The following is an 18,113-nucleotide window of genomic DNA, read 5'->3' on the forward strand; positions in this document are numbered from 1 at the left end:
GCACTTCTAGTCCCTTCTGTGGGCAGGAAAATTGACCGCCCTCCCGGGCCACTCAAGCAGGAGCGACTGCCCACTGTTAGGCGGCCTCTCCGGGCCTGGCGCTGAGGGGTGCTTGCCTCGGCTGCCCCCCTCGCCCCCAGCAGCAGCCGACCTGACGCCACAATCCGGAGGCTCCAGCCAGCTACTAAATCATAATCCTTATGGTTATACTGCTTTCCTCCTGTCGGGGATGAAGCAGGGACCTGACTTTATTGGAAGAGAGTCTTCGGGCAGCCCGGGTGGCTCTGCGGTTTGGTGCCTGCAGCCCAGGGCGGGATCCAAGAGGCCCGGGATCCAGGCCCTGCGTGGGGCCTGCTTCTCCCTCCGCCCGTGTCTCTGCCTCTCTCCCTCTCTCCATGTCTCTCATAAATAAATAAATAAATAAATAAATAAATAAATAAATAAATAAATAAAATAAAATCTTTAACAGAAAAAAAAAAAAAGGAAGAGTCTTAATATGGAATTTTCTCCCACCAAGCTGCTGCTGCTTCTTCTTCTTCTTCTTCTTCTTCTTCTTCTTCTTCTTCTTCTTCTTCTTCTTCTTCTTCTTCTTCTTTTTAAAGATTTTATTTATTTATTCATGAGAGACACAGAGAGGGGGAGAGAGAGAGAGAGGCAGGTTCCATGCGGGGAGCCCCACGTGGGACTCGATCCTGGGTCTCTAGGATCACGCCCTGGGCTGAAGGCGGCGCTAAACCGCTGAGCCCCCCCACCAAGCTTCTACAGTGTCACCCCCTCTGTGGATTTTCAGTCTGCTTTATTTACCATCATGCTACCTGGCTCAATATTGCCTTGGAGGAGTGAACTCACATTACAGCGATGCTTGCATGTGAGACCTGGATTGTAAACTGGTCAGGGGTGGGAGGGGAGAGTCAGGAGCCTAGGAGGCGTCGGTTTTGAAGGCATGACCTTGCAGGTGTGACACGGCTCTGGAGCTCACAGTTCCGGCAGCAGCTTCCTGAGCCCCGCTTGTAGCTATGGTGTTATATTCCAGCAGAACAGTGGCTTCCTTAATCCCAGAAGGTACCTAAAGTGGTTTGATCCTGGAACCAGAGCCTGAGAGAGTAGATTCCGAATTCTCCACCTTCCCTATTGATATAAAACTTCCATGTCCTGTTTCAGGACAATCTGTGATATTGTCTGAGAGTCATTCCTTGAGGCTCAGCACAGTATCTTTTTCCTATAGCCCTTCCACTGATTTTTTAGAACCTAATTTTCTGTATTAAATGCTTTTCTGATTAAAATAGTTAGAATGGCTCCTATTAACCACAACAGAACCATACTGGCTGTAGTGGTAAACTTTCCTAATTAAGATATCATATATATAGATGTGACTCCAAGGTCATCACTTTGAGGTTCTAGATTTGTGACTGGATGTAGTAAATGAAGAGATTTGGGTTGCATCACCTTTAGTGAGGTGGGTAATTGCACTTTGAGTAGCATTACATTAATTGGGATTTTTCTGAAGTGTAGATATGGGGCAGGGGGAAGGCTATGTAGGGCAAATTAGTGGATTTTATGGACATTTAGAATTCTTTTTCGCCATTGCATTAAAATTCATTCTTAGACTTAAGAAATCCTTCACCTTATACATTTTGAAAAGAAGGCAAAACCCCCTTTCCATTTTAGAAGTTGGAAATACCAGATAAGTGCTTTCCCAGCCTCCTCTTCTGCTAGGTTAAAGGCTCATGACCTAGGTTCAGCCAGTCAGATAGGCCTTCTGCAGTTTTCTGCAGCAGAATTTTGACTGAATTCTTGGGGGAATGGTGGTTGTAGTGCCCATGTGCAATGTTGGAAACTGGTAGTGTTGGCTGTACAAGCTTATAGCTTAGTGGCAACAGTAGTAGTCATGTCTTCCCCAGCGTATCTGTAACGTGTACTCCCAAACTGGTTCTCCAGCCTCCCTGGGAATTTATGATCTATTCAATGTTATATAATTTTTTCCATGAATAAGCCAGAGTAAGTCACTCACTGTGACTGATATAGTTGTCAATAACCATTGTTCAAAAGGTTATAGCAGCATCTTCAAAAGTATATTTCATGGAAGAGAAAGTCCCTGACTCACTACATTTGGACAGTAATATATCTCTTGGAATGATTCAAAATTCAGAGGAATATATTAGAACCTCTGGGAGGTCTCACAAGAAAGAGATTTGGACCTGTTAGCAGACCAAGTATGATGCTGACACACGGAGGGAGGGGGGCACACTGAGAAAACTGCAGTGAAACATGGCCAGAGCCAGTGGGTTACGTCAGCTTTGAATCCCACTTTGGTTTTGGACTTTGAGATATGCGAGGTGACATTCCCTTATATTTAAAACAGCTCAAGTTCAGCTTCCCACTACTTGCCATGAAAAACGATAAGAACCATCATCTAACATCTTAGCTGTTCATTTATTTGACTTTCTCACCACCAATGACCTCCACTCTCTCAGCAACCCACTCCAAGGGTCTCATCTTGTTATCACTCAAAATCGTTCTACCTTTGAAATCTTGAACTCAGAAATTCTAGTCTTTGACCACAAGCACCTATTTGTCCTTTTGACCTCACCGATCAACATCTCCTATTACACTTTGACCTTATCCAGTTCTTCTGATGTAACTTGCTCAACTTTCCACTGGTGGATCTATAGGCCTGCCCTACATCTGTCCCATCTTCTCCTTCTTTCCCTCTTTTTCAGTGAAGAAGATGGCTCCTACTTATCAGAGACAAATCAATCCTTCCATTGAGCTCTGGAACTATCCCCTCCTTGTACTTAGATTTTTTCCATCTATAAATGTTTCTTTTTCTCTCTTTTGTATCATCCATCTATGGTCCTTTGGATCATTCCTATACACATTTAAACAAGCGCTGGTTTTCTCATTTAAAAACAAACCATCTGGAGTGCCTGGATTGCACAGTTGCTTACACAGTGGACTCTTGGTTTTGGCTCAGGTCATGATCTCATGGTTGAGAGACTGAGCTCCATGTCAGGCCCCACACTCAGTGAGGTGTCTACTTGGAGTTCTCTCCCCTGTCTCCCTTTCTCTCTGCTTGTGCTCTTTCTCTAGTAAATAAGCCTTTAAAAAAATCATATGGAGGTGCCTGACTGACTCAGTCAGTAGAGCATGGAGCTCTTGAGCTTGGGGTCATGAATTCAAGCCCCACTTTGAGGGATAGAGATTACAGTAAAAAAAAATCTTAAAAAAATATATATAGTAAAAATAATCCGTAGATTTTATGTGTCTCTTCAACTTGACCTATGCTGTCAACCTTTCATCATTCTTATTCATTCTTCAACCTTCTACCTTCTCCATTCTGACATATCCCTTTACAACTCCACCTATATGGCTCCTACTAAGGTAATGGAGAAGATATGGGATTGGGAGGTGAGTGAAGGAAATTTAGCTGATAAAATTATTTTTGAAAGTTCTCTTTCTAATTCTGACTTGCTTGGGTAATGCTTGATCCAACCTCTAATGCATAGTTGATATCTGTGCCAATAAACACCCTGATATGCTGCTGGTCAAAATACTGTATTTTTGTTCATTGCTTTAAGACTTCCAAAGGATCAGAACTACTGAAAAAAAGAGGAAATGTATCCCAGTGGGCCTAACAGTGAACTTTTCTATAGTGTTCCTTATCAAAGCAAATAGCACCACCCTCCACTGTTCTACATGTCAGAGACATGAGACTATTCTTGACATCTTCTTCTCCCTTACTCCTTAGTCATCAATTACTGTTCATTCTTTCTCCTAAATATTTTTAAAAATCTATTCACTCCTTGTTATAGGCTGATTTATGTCCCCTCTCCATTGATATGCTGACCAATACCTCAAAATGTGACCACATTTGGATGTGGGGTCTTTAAAAAGGTAATTAAATTAAAATGAGGTCATATTGGGTGGGCCCTAATCCAATGATGTCCTCATAGGAAGAGATTAAGGCACAGACACAAGAGGGAAGATCATGTGAAGATACAGGGAGAAGATGGCTATTTACAAGTTAAAAAGAGAGATCTTAAGAAGCCAATCCGATCTCAGACTTCTAGCCTCCAGGACTGTGAGGAAATTAATTTCTGTTATTTAAGCCACCCAGCCTGTAGTAATTGGTTATGGCAAGCCAAGCTAACTAATACATTCTTAGTCTCTATCACCACCAGCAGCAGCATTTGTTGCCTAGATTTTTTGCAGTATCAGATCCGTCAGGGAAGGGCTTTTATCTACTTAACTTGCTGCTAAAAAAAAAAAAAAAAAAAAAAAAAAACTTGCTGCTATATCCTCAAAGCCTAGGACACAATCTGGTACATAGTAGATATTTAATAAATATTGATGAAACAATTAAATAAATGAATAGCCACTCAAGCAGTGTCCTTGCAGCCATCCTTGTCTCTGTTTCTAACTGTTCTCCACCGAGATTACTCTCTTTATATTAAAACTCAGGTTATATCACTTCCCTGCTTTATTGTCTCTCTTCCATTATTCTTAGGATGAAGTCCAAAATCAATAATATTGTTTAAGTGGACGGTATAATTTGGCCCACAAGTCACTCTTCGTCTTCAGTACATCTTATTCTCTCATTCTATCATGAGTGTTTCAGTCACAATTGTGTTCTTTCCATTTTTCAAAGTTCTTCGTGGCCTTAACACACGCTATTCCCTCACTGGAGTGTCCTTCCCCATATTTTAGCCTACTTCATTCTTCAGAAATCCCACCTAAATGTTATTCTGTAAAACCTTTCCTAATCGTGCCACCAAAATGGCCTTATATTTTCACTGCTTTTCCTTTTGTTTTAAAAAAAGACTATTTATTCACTTATTTGAGAGTGAGAGAGAGAGAGAGAAAGATAGCAAGAGTGAGCAGAAGCAGAGATGAGAGAGAGAAGCAGTCTCCCTGCTGAGCAGGGAGCCCCATGTGGGGCTCAATCCCAGGTCCTGGGATCGTGACCATGACTTACAGCCCAAACTGTAATCAGACCTGTATGCCATAAATGAATAGTTGTGTGAAAGAATGGACAGTGTTAATTAATTTCCTAGGGCTAACTGTTCTACTTTAGCTCTCACATACCAACAGCAAGCCCAAGGTCCAGAAGAAGTACAAATTATCTCTGGGTAAGAAGGATGGAGTAGATGGCAGGATGACTGAGAAGTTTTCTAGATAAAGGAGGGATATTGAGGAAGACACTTAAGGTAGAAGAGGCTGGTTTGTAAAAACACTGAGGTTTAAAGCAGTTTTTGGAAGCTATGCGTCATTCTGTATGTCTAGAGAGCAAGGACCAAAAACCTTAGAAGTGAAAGATAAAGAGAGAAAAGGATCAGATCAAGTTTGCTAAAGAGGTTGAATTTTATTCTTATAGTGCAGCAAACATCACTGATTTTTCCAGTTCTTTATTTAGGTCTGCTTTGTCTCTTACACATCGATACTTAGAAGAGTCATTTAACCCTGCTGAGCTTCAGTTTCCTTTCCTGTTGAATGGCTGTTAAGAGACGTGAGATAGTGTGTGGAGGGTACTTCAGAGGTTCCAGGAATAAACTAGATGCTTATCAAATGTTAGTTCCCTTTGAGGGCACCTGGCTGGCTGAGTCAGTAGAGCATGTGACTCTTGATCTCCAGGTCGTGAGCTCGAGCCCCAAGTTCGGTACACCCAATCTAATTTTTTTTTTAATTAAAAAAATGTTAATTACCTTTCTTTCACCCCTATAGTCAGGTTGATTTCCCCAGATGGCTTTTGGTCTGTCCTGAGAGAGTGAAGTTCCCATTTGGAACACAAGAGGGAGTATGAGACTGAACCTTTGCAAAGGGTTACAGGGCCCGGGCCTCCCTTAGCAAGCCCTCTGAGAAAGACAAATGGGAGAGGTTCTTCCAAAATCAGAAAGGCAACCAGACTTATTTGAAAGATTCTAAGTAAGTGGTAACTGTTCTTCAGGTTCCTGGATATGTATTTGAAGGGCGAAACTGTTGGCAAGCATGCTGGATTTAGTTAAAAGATCCCTTAAAGTAGCTGGTATTTTTGACTAGCCTATTATATACCACCTATTTTACATACGTTATCATTTTTAATTTAACTCTCTGAAAAAGCCAGTAAAATAATTCTCATCCCCTTTTTACAGATAAGCAACCTGTATGATCAAGACTACACATGACTACAAATGGTGAAAGTTGGATTTGAACCTAGACCTCTCTGATTCCAAAACTTACGTGCTTTTGATTATCCCACGCTGTTTTACCTTAGAAAGCCTTGGGGTTTATTTTCATCCAACTCCCTTATTTAACAGAGATTGTCCAAATAGAGAACTGGTCAGTGGTGAGTGATAACTAATGAGACCAAGAGGGACTTTGTGTCCCGGGTGGACTGAAGACCCCGACCACAGGCCATATCTGTGCCCGTGCTGCTGCTGCCTTATAAACATCCTCCAAGATGTGAGGTTTTCAGTTTGGTCAGTTAGCCATAGCCTCACTCTGGGACGATACTGGCCTATCTGGCCCTTAAGTTCCTCATCTCTAAAATGAGGTGACTCCTTCTCCTCCAACAGGTCTCAACTCAAATGTCACTTTCCTATTTAAATCAACCTATTTAGATCATTCTAACATAATCCCCTCTCCTAGTTACTTTTATTCCATCATCTTGTTGGAATATTTCCTTCAATGTGCTCATCATTAACTGAAGTTATCTTATGTATTTTGTTTACTTATTTGTTTTTCCCTCTGCCCCAGGATTGATAACCTTCCAATGAGTAGGGCTCTGTATGTGTATTTGTTTATTTAAATATTTTATTTTTTTAAAGTAATCTTTACATCTCACATGGGGCTTGAACACACAACCCCAAGATCAAAAGTCACATGCAGCCAGGCACCCTTGTGGTAGGGGATTTTAAACTGGGTTTAGAGAGAGCCCTCTGCTGCTGCCATGTGGAGCTTGGGTTACAGGGGAAATTGGAGGCTATGGTGACAGTAGGACAGTGAGGAGGAGGCTGTGGCCCTGGAATGGAGAGGAACGAATGGAATGGAGAGCGCTCAGGAGGTAGAATGGATTAGCTCCTGCGAAGGCCTGGCAGGGTGAAGGAAGAGGGACGGGCTGGTGGGAGCACCCGGGCTCTGACTATCCACATCTTGAATGTTTCCCCATGTGTCTCAGATTGCACCGCTGCTGACAGTGGTTTGCCCTGATGATGGGACCGTGTCCTCAATGGGCATGTAACCAATTTCACTTATAAACTTATTATGTTAGTGGAGAGAATGGCCAAGCGCATTATTTATTTTACAAATGAAGAAACTGAAGCACAGAGAAGGAAGGAATGGTTAGTGCATGAAGTGCCATTTGAAATACTCATTATCTAAATCTATTCCCACTCTGGTGGTAGATTGGTGAAACGCAGCAGGTATCTTCCTCCCTTGTGTCCTATCCATACCCCTTTGTGGTGTGTTCTTTCCAATCAGAGGTGAAGTTTATTTCTCCACTCCTTGGAATCTGGGCTGTGTTTGTGACTTGACACGGCCTGCAGATAGAGTATATGTGATGTTATGCAATTTCTGAGGCTAAGCCTTAAGGGACTGCATCTTTGCATCTTCTGCATTCTCAGGGGGTAGCCCTGAGGCCTCTGTGGGAGCCGGTCTAGCCTACTGGTGGGTTAGGACTGGAGAAGAACCAGGCTTTCAGCCTCCGGCAGAACCAACTGCCAGACCTATGGGTGAGGCCGTCTTAGACCTCTCGGTCCAAGGGACCGCTCAGAGTGATTTCAGATAAAACAAGCAGACTAACCATTCAGCCATTTACAGAATTGTAAGAAATAATACATTGTTGCTGTTTTTTTTTTTTAAGATTTATTTATTTATTTATGAGAGAGAGAGAGGGAGAGAGGCAGAGACACAGGACGAGGGAGAAGCAGGCTCCATGCAGGGAGCCCGATGTGGGACTCGATCCCGGGTCTCCAGGATCACGCCCTGGGCTGAAGGCAGCGCTAAACTGCTGAGCCCGCTGGCTGCCCGGGATTTACAAGGTCTTAAGATCATCTGGCCCCTGCTTCTTCTCATCCTGTGTTCTGCTACTTCTCTCATTGAGCCCTGTTTCTAGAGCTGCTTCACAGGTTCTGGTGACCTTCTGGCACCTGCTTAAGCTCCCTCATTGCATGAGGCAGCCTCTGAAGGGGTCAGGTGAAAACACTTAACCTGTCAACATGCCTAAGTTCCTAGCTGGTCATGAGGGACTCATACTGGGATGTGGATTTGAACTTTGTAAAGATTTGAACATTCCAAATGATATCCACCCTTATGATACTACTAAATGACTATTCTCATTCAATAAGAAGCATCAATTTTATATTTCATATAAATATCAGGAGCTGGAGAAGGTGATTACTCTGGGAATTAGAAAAGATTTAAGGGAATTTTGTTTGTAGGACTCTTAATCACAATGGTATTCACTGAACAACCACAATTCTGGAGTCTAATAGAAAGAGTTCTAGACTTGGAATCAGACAGACTTGGTATCTGGTTCTGCCATTTACCAGAGATGCACCCTTGGCAAATCACTTAAATTTTCTGAATTCTGTTTCCTCATTTATAAAACAGGAAACATTGTATGATTGTATTGAGGACTAAATGAGATAAAAGATATGAATGAACCCATCATATTTTAAGGTCTTAGTGGTTATAGTTATATATATATATATATTAAGATTTTATTTATTTATTTGAGAGAGACCATGAGTGGGGGGGTGGCAGAGGCATAAACAGACCTCCTGCTGAGTGGGAAGCCCATGCAGGGCTCAATCCCAGGACCCTGAGACTATGACCTGAGCCAAAGGCAGATGCTTAACTGACTGAGCTACCCAGGCACTCCTTGATAATCGTAGCTATTAATCAATCTGATCCAAGGCAAAAAGTAGAGTTTTGGGAGTAAAATATGTCTTTTTTCTGTTTTTATTTGGGCATTTAGATCTGGAAGTGAAGGCAATTAAATAAAATTGATTTGTTCTATCTGGTGGTAACCTACTAGTCAATAGGGAGATAGCTATTGGGGGACATAACTGATACAGTTCAAGTGTCAGAAGTGGCCTCTCTGTCCCCTTAAGATCTAAATGCATTGGGCTTGAACCTCAATTTTCACATTTTATAATCCTTATAAGTTCCAAGCCTTCCTGGAAATTTTTGTAAATTCTACGAGGGCTGTGTTCTCATAGTCTCTGCCTCTAGTCTTCTTTTTCAACTCAGAAAAACAAAGACCATTGCACAATTTCACTACTCACTCATCCTCAGTACTCCCCTCAGAAAGCATTCCTGAGTTTAATGGCCTTTACTAAAGTCTCAAGAGTGGCAGAAGGTGGTCACATCATACATAGGACAATGTATCCCATTATGCATTCTAGAGCTTAAACACTCTTGTGTCCACCTGCTATGGAACAGTTTCTTCTGACCTTTTACCCATGTAGCCCAACCCTTACACTAATTTTCCTACTCATCTTTTTTCTTTCCCCTTCCAAGTTCTCTTTATTGCCTTTCCCTCCTATTTTGCCAAGTGAATTCTAAATCCTCCTCCCTTTCCTAGCCAAAACAATATAGTGTTCCTCCTCCTCCCACCCTCACATAGCCACATTCTTCAAGGCCCTGAGTAGGACAAAGGACCTTCTATACATTAGGGTCTATCCTTCTTGGAAGGCAGTTGTGGCTAAAAGTAGCATTTTTTTTTTAAATAATAACCACAATGTTCCCCATTTATTGAATGTTTACTATGTGCCTGACTCTCTATCAAGTGCGTTCCAGTAGCTATCTCATTTTCTTATTTGGTCTTTACAATGACCCTGGGAGGGAGGTAGCTCTCATTACTGTTATTTCTACAAATGAGTATAAGGTATGTGGATGTCAGAAAAAGTATGTAATTTGCATAAGATCACAGAGTGAGGAGGTGGTGGAACAAGGGTTGGAAACCCGATCTTGCTGGCTCCAAGTCTGTGCTCCTTCCATTTTACAATGTGGCCTTCCAGGGGAAGGAGAAAGAGAAAGTAATCAGAAGATCCAAGGCTACATAAACATGACACCATCTGTTCTTATATTGCTTCACAACTTTAAAAGGATAATTTTGTATCTTATCTCATTATTCCTGCAAAGAAGGAATAGTCATTATCATCTCACCTATCTTGATAGGAGTAAACTAGGGTCTTGTAGGAGATGGGGAGTGAGGGAGCAGGTGGTATAGGATATTTGATCTTGAGATCACAGAGGCACTTGTTTGGGGCCAGTAAGACATTCCAGTGTGACTGTGGGAGCCAGGGAGCAAAGTGATGTGAAGAGGAGACCAAGGACTAAGGGATCAGGAAGCCACATGGCTAGTGAAGCCAGGCTGGCAGGACAGGGACTAGTGAGGATAACCACAAGCCCGGGGCTGAAATCTTCAAGGCATAAGGAGTAACTGGGGGTCAGTGATGTTTGTGATGATGAGGAGTAGAAGGTGGGATGGCTGAAGAGCAAAGGAGAAGGGATTTTTGTACAAGGGTAGAAGCGGCAACGCTGACTCCACCTCCCAGTTTTATGGTTTGTGGGGAGTGGGAAAATGAGAAGCCTTCTCGCAGAGGGCTACAAGAGGAGTCTTGGAAGAGGGTCAAGTTTCAAAAAAGGGAAAGAAGTAACCTGAAAACTCTCTGAAGAAGCAGAGGATGTAGAAGAGTTTATTGACAAGGGAATGGGGGTTCTAGAGGTGGAAAGTTCTGCCAGAGAGGTGGGCAGTGGGAAGGTGAATGGGTGGGAGGAGGATGGAGAAGCTCAGAAATGTATAAGGATAAGTTGGAGAGAGAAGTTAGACAACCAGAGAGACTATGAGTTGGGCAGTTCCCCAGGTTGGAGAGACAAATTGCAGATAGGGTCATAATGGCACTTGGAGGAAAAATGGTTTTGGTAGCTGACTCAGACCTCTAAGATTTGGAATGGAGGAAGAGTGGGGGGGCGGGGGGGGGGGGGGAGGACCATGATTCTAAGCCAACCTGGCAGCTATATCTGTGACCCTGGGAAGACTTAAAGTGAAGTCCAAGCCAGGATGGGAGGTCGAATTCCCTCCTCTACCTGCCTCCTCTGACAGAACTGGGACTTCCTAATGACTAGGCAATAACATTTTCTCACTCCAAGCTACTGTTAATAAAGGGGAACCATTGAAAGGGTTTGTTTTGTTTTAATAAGGTTGATGGTAACATGGTGGTATTTAGAACAATCGCTCAGGCTGCTGGTGTAGAGAATGAGTTGGAGAGTGCAAGTGTGGAGGTCCGTAGAAGGCTGTTACAGCAGTGCAGGTAACGAGAGATGAGGCCTGAACCAGAGTGAGAGCCGTGGACGTAGAGAGGAAGGTCAGGGTGGGATATTTAAGGAGATATTATTACGGGATCGATGGGATGCGGGACGTAAAGGAGTGCTTAAGGTAGAGGACAATGCCCAGGTTTCTGACCTCATTTCTTCTCGTAGTCAGCGGTCCAGTTCGGCCTTTCTCCCTGGGCTTTTGTGAGCATCAAGCGACATGACAGGAGAGCGCCTGGGCAATGGCAAAGCCAGGTCCCCGTCATCATCTACATTATTGTCAAAGCTCTCTGATCACCGTCGTAAGTTCAGTCTGCGGGATGAGACGTGACAAATCACAGTAGTGGCCCAGATATCGGCGAACTCGGGGTGGGGGGCGGGGGCCCAAGGTACCACGGATTTCCTACACCTGGCGGCAGCTCGAGCCTGGGGCGGGGCGGGACGGACGCGGGCTCCGCCCCCATCGGGCGGCCGTGGGCGGGGCCTGGGCGGCCGTGGGCGGGGCCTGGGCGGCCGTGGGCGGGGCCTCCGCGCAGTCGCCGGCGCCTCAGCCCCAAGTAGCCGCCGTGGGCGCCCGCCCCGCCCGGTCCGCGAGCCCCGCTGCGCCCCCGGCCGCCCGGTCTGCGGTCCCGCTGCTTTGCCGGCGGCCAGCCGCCCGTCCCGCGCCCGGAGTCCCAGGTAAGGGGCGCGGCCCGGGTTCCCCTCGCGGAGGGAATCGGGGCGCGGGCGGCGGCGAGCGGGGCCAGGGGCGCGGGCGGCGGGAGGGACCCAGAGGAGCAGGGCGGCGGGAGGCCTGCGGAGGGGGCACCGCGGCCGGGGCGAGGCGCGGGCCCGGGGAGGGGCGCCGAGGGCTGCTCCGAGGGCAGGGGCGGCGGGAGGTGGGGGAGCGCGAGCGGCCGCTGGGGGACTCGGGGCGTTGCGGGCGGGGACACGTAGGGACGGACTGAGCCAGACGGTGCGGGACGGGGGTGCGGGCCGCGAGGGGAGGGGCGCTGGGCAGCGCTGGGTGCTGCTCGGGGACCGAGGAGCAGGGCGACGGGCTGTGAGCCGGGAGCTGGGAGCGGAAGGGACGCGGAGCCCGAGGCCGGCGGGCGGGATGGCCGTGGGGGGCCCGGGGGCGCGGCTCGGGGCGGGGAGCGGGGGCCCGGCTGGGTCTACCCAGACTGCGGAGGGAGGGGCGGGGCGCGGGGGACAGGGCGGTGGCCTGGGGCCCGGGCTGCGGGCGCCTGGGGGCTGGCAGCGGGGAGCGGGCGGGGAGCAAGCGGGATCGGGCGTGGGGCGGGCGGGAAGCTGGCGGGATCCGGCGGGGAGCGGGCGGAGATCGGGCGGGGAGCGGGCGGGATAGGGCAGGGATCCGGCGGAGAGCTAGCGGGATCGGGCGGGGATCGGGCGGGATCGGGCGGGGATCGGCGGGATCGGGCAGGGATCCGGCGGAGAGCTAGCGGGATCGGGCGGGGAGCTAGCGGGATCCGGCGGGGATCGGGCGGGAGCGGGCGGGGACCGGGTGGTGGGGAGCGGAGGAACCGTCGGGAGCTTGGAGACCGCGCAGTGGGTGTGCTGGGTTGGGCTGGAGGAAGCCAGGTGTGGGTTGTGTGAAGGTGGAAACATAATGGGGCCCATAGTGAAGTCCATGGGCACCCGGGTGCTAAACGTGTCCTAGCCACTCAGAAGGCCGGGGCGGGGGTGCAGGCACTGAACTCTGTTCCACTGCCACCTGGGATCACAGACAAGGAGAGAATTTTGGACAGAAAAATTCATCCACTGGCCGCCTCTGTTCTAGAATCCAAATGTGGCAAGGACTTTAGGGAGGGCAAGGAGGCAGCCTCTGGAAGCTGCTAAAGGTGTGGAGCGGAATGCAAGAGAGGCAAGGCCTTCCATCTCAACTTCCTGGAATTCAGATGGAAAGGGGTTAGGGACAATAAAAGGAATATGTGTTCACATGTGGGTGCCCACCTGTTCTGTGCATATTAAGAGAGAAAGACCCTGGAATTCCATGAAAAGCCCCGGCTCTCATAGTGGGAAGCCTTGGTAGTGTGTTAGCCAGAGAAGACATTTTGCCAGAAGAAGATGGATGGGTAAGGGAAGGCTTTCTGGTCATGAAGGATTGGCCAGCAGTGGAGCACAGTGTGTTCCTATCAGAGGAAACACTCTGGGAAAAGGCAAAACTCTAAAATGATCTCCAGTTCAATAAGTAAATCGCTAGTTTCTTAAGGAATATGATGTGAAGAGAGATACCAATAACCTATAGAGGATGCTTTAAAAGATTTCCCCCCTGAGCTCAGAACTCCTTACAGTTCCTCCCCATCTCCCCAGAGTACAGCACAGGGTGTGATGCACAGGAGGTACTCCGTGAATGTTGATTCATTCAGGAACAAATGACCTGTTCATCCCCCATCCCTGAATTATTGTAAGGATGAAATATGATAACATGGGTGAAAAGAGCCTCATAAACTATAAAGCAGTGTACAAAAGAGAGAGGCCACTGGTATTATGCAGGCATGCCTACATTCTGTGTGAGATGGAATACACTGAAAGCACTGAGCATGCCTGGCAGTTAGTAGGTGGGCAATAAGTGGTAGCTAATATGATACGGTTTCTGTGGCTCTAAGAGACTGGAGGAAACTGTGAGGAGGTGGGCTGCACTGGGCTGGTGGTGCTGGCCTGCGGAATGTCCAAAGAAAGGCTGAATTAGAAAAGTTAGTCGAGTATAGCTTTATGGAGGAGTTTATAATATGATAAGGTCCACATTTGCCCAACTCCTCTTCCTATCCTAAATAAATGTTCCCAGTGAGAAGATGGAGTACATTTATTGAGCACCTGCTGTATATCGTGTATTATCTAGATGCTTTACCAACATTGACTATAATTTCCCCAACAATGCTTGTTTTACAAATAGGAAACTGTGTCTTAGTCATGTAAAATTTCTTACCAAGGTCTCACAGCTAATAAATGACAGACCTGGAAGCTGAATCTATTTTGTGTGATTTGGAACCCCAAGCTATTTCCACTACCCAGGATGACTTGGTAGAAGAAAACATGAAGCAGACAGACAAAAAAATTGTTAAGAGATTTATAAAGCACTCTCCCATATACTGGGAGAGTATAATTCTTACAGCACTCTTCTAGGAAGTCTTTTATTAACTCATTGTATAGATGAGGAAACTGATCAGCCTAAGGTTTCACAACTGCCGAGAGAGAGCTGGGCCCAGCCCAGGTCTCAGACTCAATCTTGTGCTCTGTCCATCAAAAGAGAAGTTCATTCATTCACTTGTTTACTAAATGTAAAGCGTTGATCTCTTACTAGAGAGTAGGGCTCTCTCTTCTTTTTCCTCTCTGGAGTTAGCTTCTTCCTTAGGTGCTTGTTTCTGCTGCCTATCAGACTGGAAGCCTTATTTGTCTTTGGAGGGGCCATTTCCTTCTTTGCCCCAGCTTGGGACCAGAGATGACTTCCCAAATAGTCCCTGGGCCTTCATCTTTATTGCTTGTCATGGAGACAGTGAGCTCCGCCTGCTCTATCATTTCTGTGACTGCCACAAAAGAGAGGGAAGATGGGATTGATGCTTATCGTATAAATACATTCTGCACTCATATCTGCCTCAGGCGGCTGCCTGCTGGGCTGCTTTTGGCCTCTCTTCCAAATGTCTGTAGCCCCTGCCACCTTCCTGAAAAGATTCCCTTGGAGGCTTCCATCTGAATGTACCTTTCAACCGAACCTCTCTGCCCTCCGGCCCCTCCCTATTCTCACACCACCTACTGGGAAAGCTATGCTGTGTGCGCATAAACAGATGTTGACAGTATGGTAGCAAGTGCTAGGAAAGAGCTGCTCAGGTTGCTAGATATGCTTCTTTACTCACCCTAAAAATGTGAATTTTTAAATTTCCCTGAGCCTAATCCAATCTGGGAGTCATTAAATAACAAGGTCTAGTCATAATACTCCAACTGATTTGCTGTATAACCTTGGACAAATCACTTGTCTTTATGGAGCCTCATTTTTTTAAACCTGGGAAATGAAGGGAAGTGGATCAGATTAGGAACTGAATGAAACTAATTTTTAGGGGTTCCTAGGTGGCTCAGTTGTGTAGGTGTCTGCCTACAACTTGGGTCATGATCCCAGGGTCCTGGGATCGAGCCCCACATTGGGCTCCCTGTTTGGAGGGGAGCCTGCTTCTCCCTCTCCCTCTGCTGCTCCCCCTGCTTGTGTTCTCTTTCCCTCTCTGTCAAATAAATAAATAAAATATCAAAAAGAAAGAAAAAGAAAAAAAGAAAAAGGAAGAAAGAAAACAAACTAGTTTCTACTCTTGCCTCGCTTCCTGTGGCAGACATACCTCATAAAAGCAGGCACTTTTCCTGCTGATTCTCCAGGAGGCCACATGTGTTTTTCTCAACATGATGTATGAAGCACATTTATATGTATTCTCTTATTTTAAATTCATAGCAGCTTTCTGCTATGCTTTCTTTCATATCGTATCATAGATGAGAACATTGAGGTTCAGAGTTTAAGTGACTTGCCCCAAGTTCATACATTGAATTATGGGAAAACTGGGAGCCAGGCTTTTTGTTATGATAAAGCTGCCACTCCCAAATCCCTTCTTTTTTTAAAAAAATTTTTTTTTATTATTATTATTTTTTTAGATTTTATTTATTTATTCATGAGAGACACACACACACACACACAGAGGCAGAGACACAGGCAGAGGGAGAAGCAGGCTCCACGCAGGGAGCCCAACGTGGGACTCTATCCTGGGTGTCCAGGATCAGGCCCTGGGCTGAAGGCAGCGCTAAACTGCTGAGCCACCCGGGCTGCCCCCAAATCCCTTCTTATTCCAAAAATCTAAGAGTGTAAACAGTTGCATCAGAAAAAATGAAGACCAATAATATGACATTTACATCAATAGTCTGGCACATGGCAAATGCTCAATAAATGTTTATCGAAAGGAGTAACATGCCCTAAAAATTTGCAATGGGTCCAGTGTTGATAGAGTGTAAGGATGGACAAAACCCAGATGAATCCAGAAGAGGAGGCAGGTGGCTAATTGTAAAGCTCCAGTAACGTAGTCCAGATTAGGGAGAGAACAGTTGAACAAGAGTTGACTGCAGAAGTGACTTAAAGGGGCCAGTGAAATAATATTTATTGAGTACTTCTCATGGGCCAAGAAACCATGCTAGATTAATTACATATGGTAACTTCTCATTCTATTTGTACCATGACTCTGTGAAGTAGGTGGTATTTTCTATATTTTAAAGTAAAAATGCTGTGACTTAGAGAGGTGATACGACTTGCCCAAAAATTCAGCTGAAGAACAGAGCAGGGATTTTGAACTTCCCTATAACGATACATGGTACTAGGTCTAGTCTCTTCTGTTGGCTGTCAAGCTTGAGCAAATCCTTAATTTCTGGTCCTCAGTTTCTATCTTGATTAAATGGGAATAATAATGTCTGTCCATCTAATTTTGCCTCCCAGGCTTAGAGGATAAAATGAGATAGAGGACCTGAAATGAGGTAAGGATCAAATCTGTGTTTCAGGCATGGTATTCTTTGACCAGCAGTTCCATTTCTAGAGTTTGTTTTTAAGGAAATAAATAAGAAACTGAGCAAATATTTATCTAAAGACATGAACCACTCTGATTTAATTTATAATAATTAAAAATAGAAAAATAAAGGTGCAATATTAGAAATTGGTCCTATGACATATCCATAGGATGGAATACAATGTAGTCAATTGAAATGATGTTTATGAAGTGCTGTACAAGTCTCAGAAAAATATTTGTGATATAATGTTAAGTGAAAAGGAGCAGGATACACAACTAATGGAAAGTATGATCTCAGCTACTAAAATATACATAGAAGATACAGACAAGGATATATGGTAAGCTATCATTTATATATAGATAAAAAGTATAAACAGATCTCTATGTTCATATATGCAAAGACTAACCCTGAAGGATGCATAAATTGGTAACATGTTTGCTTCTGGGGAGGGGAGAGGCTGGGATCAGGGGTAGAAGCTCAACTAACTTCACTATAAACCTTAGGTTACATATTACTTATTGTTTATGGTAAAAATTAAGAAAATAATGCCAACTACAGATGGTGCTATGATCATGTTTGCAAATAGTAGAAATTAGAATTTTTTTCAATGTATGTGTTACTTTTTAAATGAAAAAATAATAAAATATAATTTAAAAACAGATGGTAATTTGTTACATGAGAAAATAAGGGAGAGCATTATATGTTTATTGAATTTAAATAGAATTTTTGAAAAAGAAAATAAGGGAGGGAATACATTTAAATGTTAATAGTGGTAGTTTCTGAGTGGATGGGGTGTCTTGTGTTCTTTTCTAATTTTTTATAATGAATACTTTCAAAGCAGAAATTTCTCGTGAACAAACAAAAACGACTGGCAGCAGAGTGGAGGATGGTGTGAGGTTGTTGTGGTTGCTTCTCTAGTTTTAAGTAGGAAAAAGGCTAATTCCTTTGAATTGCCAATTCTTGAAACAGGCTCTGCATCTTGTATCATGAAAAGTTGAAAAGTTAGGTCTATAAGACAGTTTAAGCAAGCAATGGCACCCTCTTCTCCAATCTCACCTTCTTCTTCCATGTAAATGTTGTAAGTGTCCAAGTGTCCTGGGCATGTTCCACACCCACTGATGAGCGTTGTCATGGGGCAGATTGATATAGGAATGGGGCTCAGGGTCTCAGATAAAGGCTTGAGAGCTGGGAGAAAAGAGAAGGAAGAACAGGGACCACTGGAGGCTAGTGGTGGCATATTAAAGGGCTTTTAATAACCCCACTTACTTGTCTTACCTTTCTTCAAGAGA

The 18,113-nt window shown here is 45.0% G+C and overlaps 1 protein-coding gene across 6 annotated transcripts in view; it reads left to right on the top strand.

The window, feature by feature from the left end:
- Positions 1-989: 989 nt before the first annotated feature.
- Positions 990-18,113, top strand: part of RAB3B (RAB3B, member RAS oncogene family) — an 82,365-nt gene continuing 65,241 nt past the window's right edge. For 2 of the 6 annotated variants that reach the window (XM_038558047.1, XM_038558046.1), the window contains exon 1: positions 11,452-11,597. In XM_038558047.1, the coding sequence (XP_038413975.1) occupies positions 11,538-11,597 (60 nt within the window). In that variant the 5' untranslated portion in view covers positions 11,452-11,537. Of the gene's footprint in view, positions 1,063-6,128; positions 6,171-10,338; positions 10,430-11,451; positions 11,598-11,883; positions 11,974-18,113 lie in introns of those variants that run through there. The other 4 variants (XM_038558048.1, XM_038558051.1, XM_038558050.1 and 1 more) reach the window with 4 other exon arrangements.

The sequence above is a fragment of the Canis lupus genome, chromosome 15 (genome assembly GCF_011100685.1).
Source record: "Canis lupus familiaris isolate Mischka breed German Shepherd chromosome 15, alternate assembly UU_Cfam_GSD_1.0, whole genome shotgun sequence".
Classification (NCBI taxonomy): domain Eukaryota; kingdom Metazoa; phylum Chordata; class Mammalia; order Carnivora; family Canidae; genus Canis; species Canis lupus.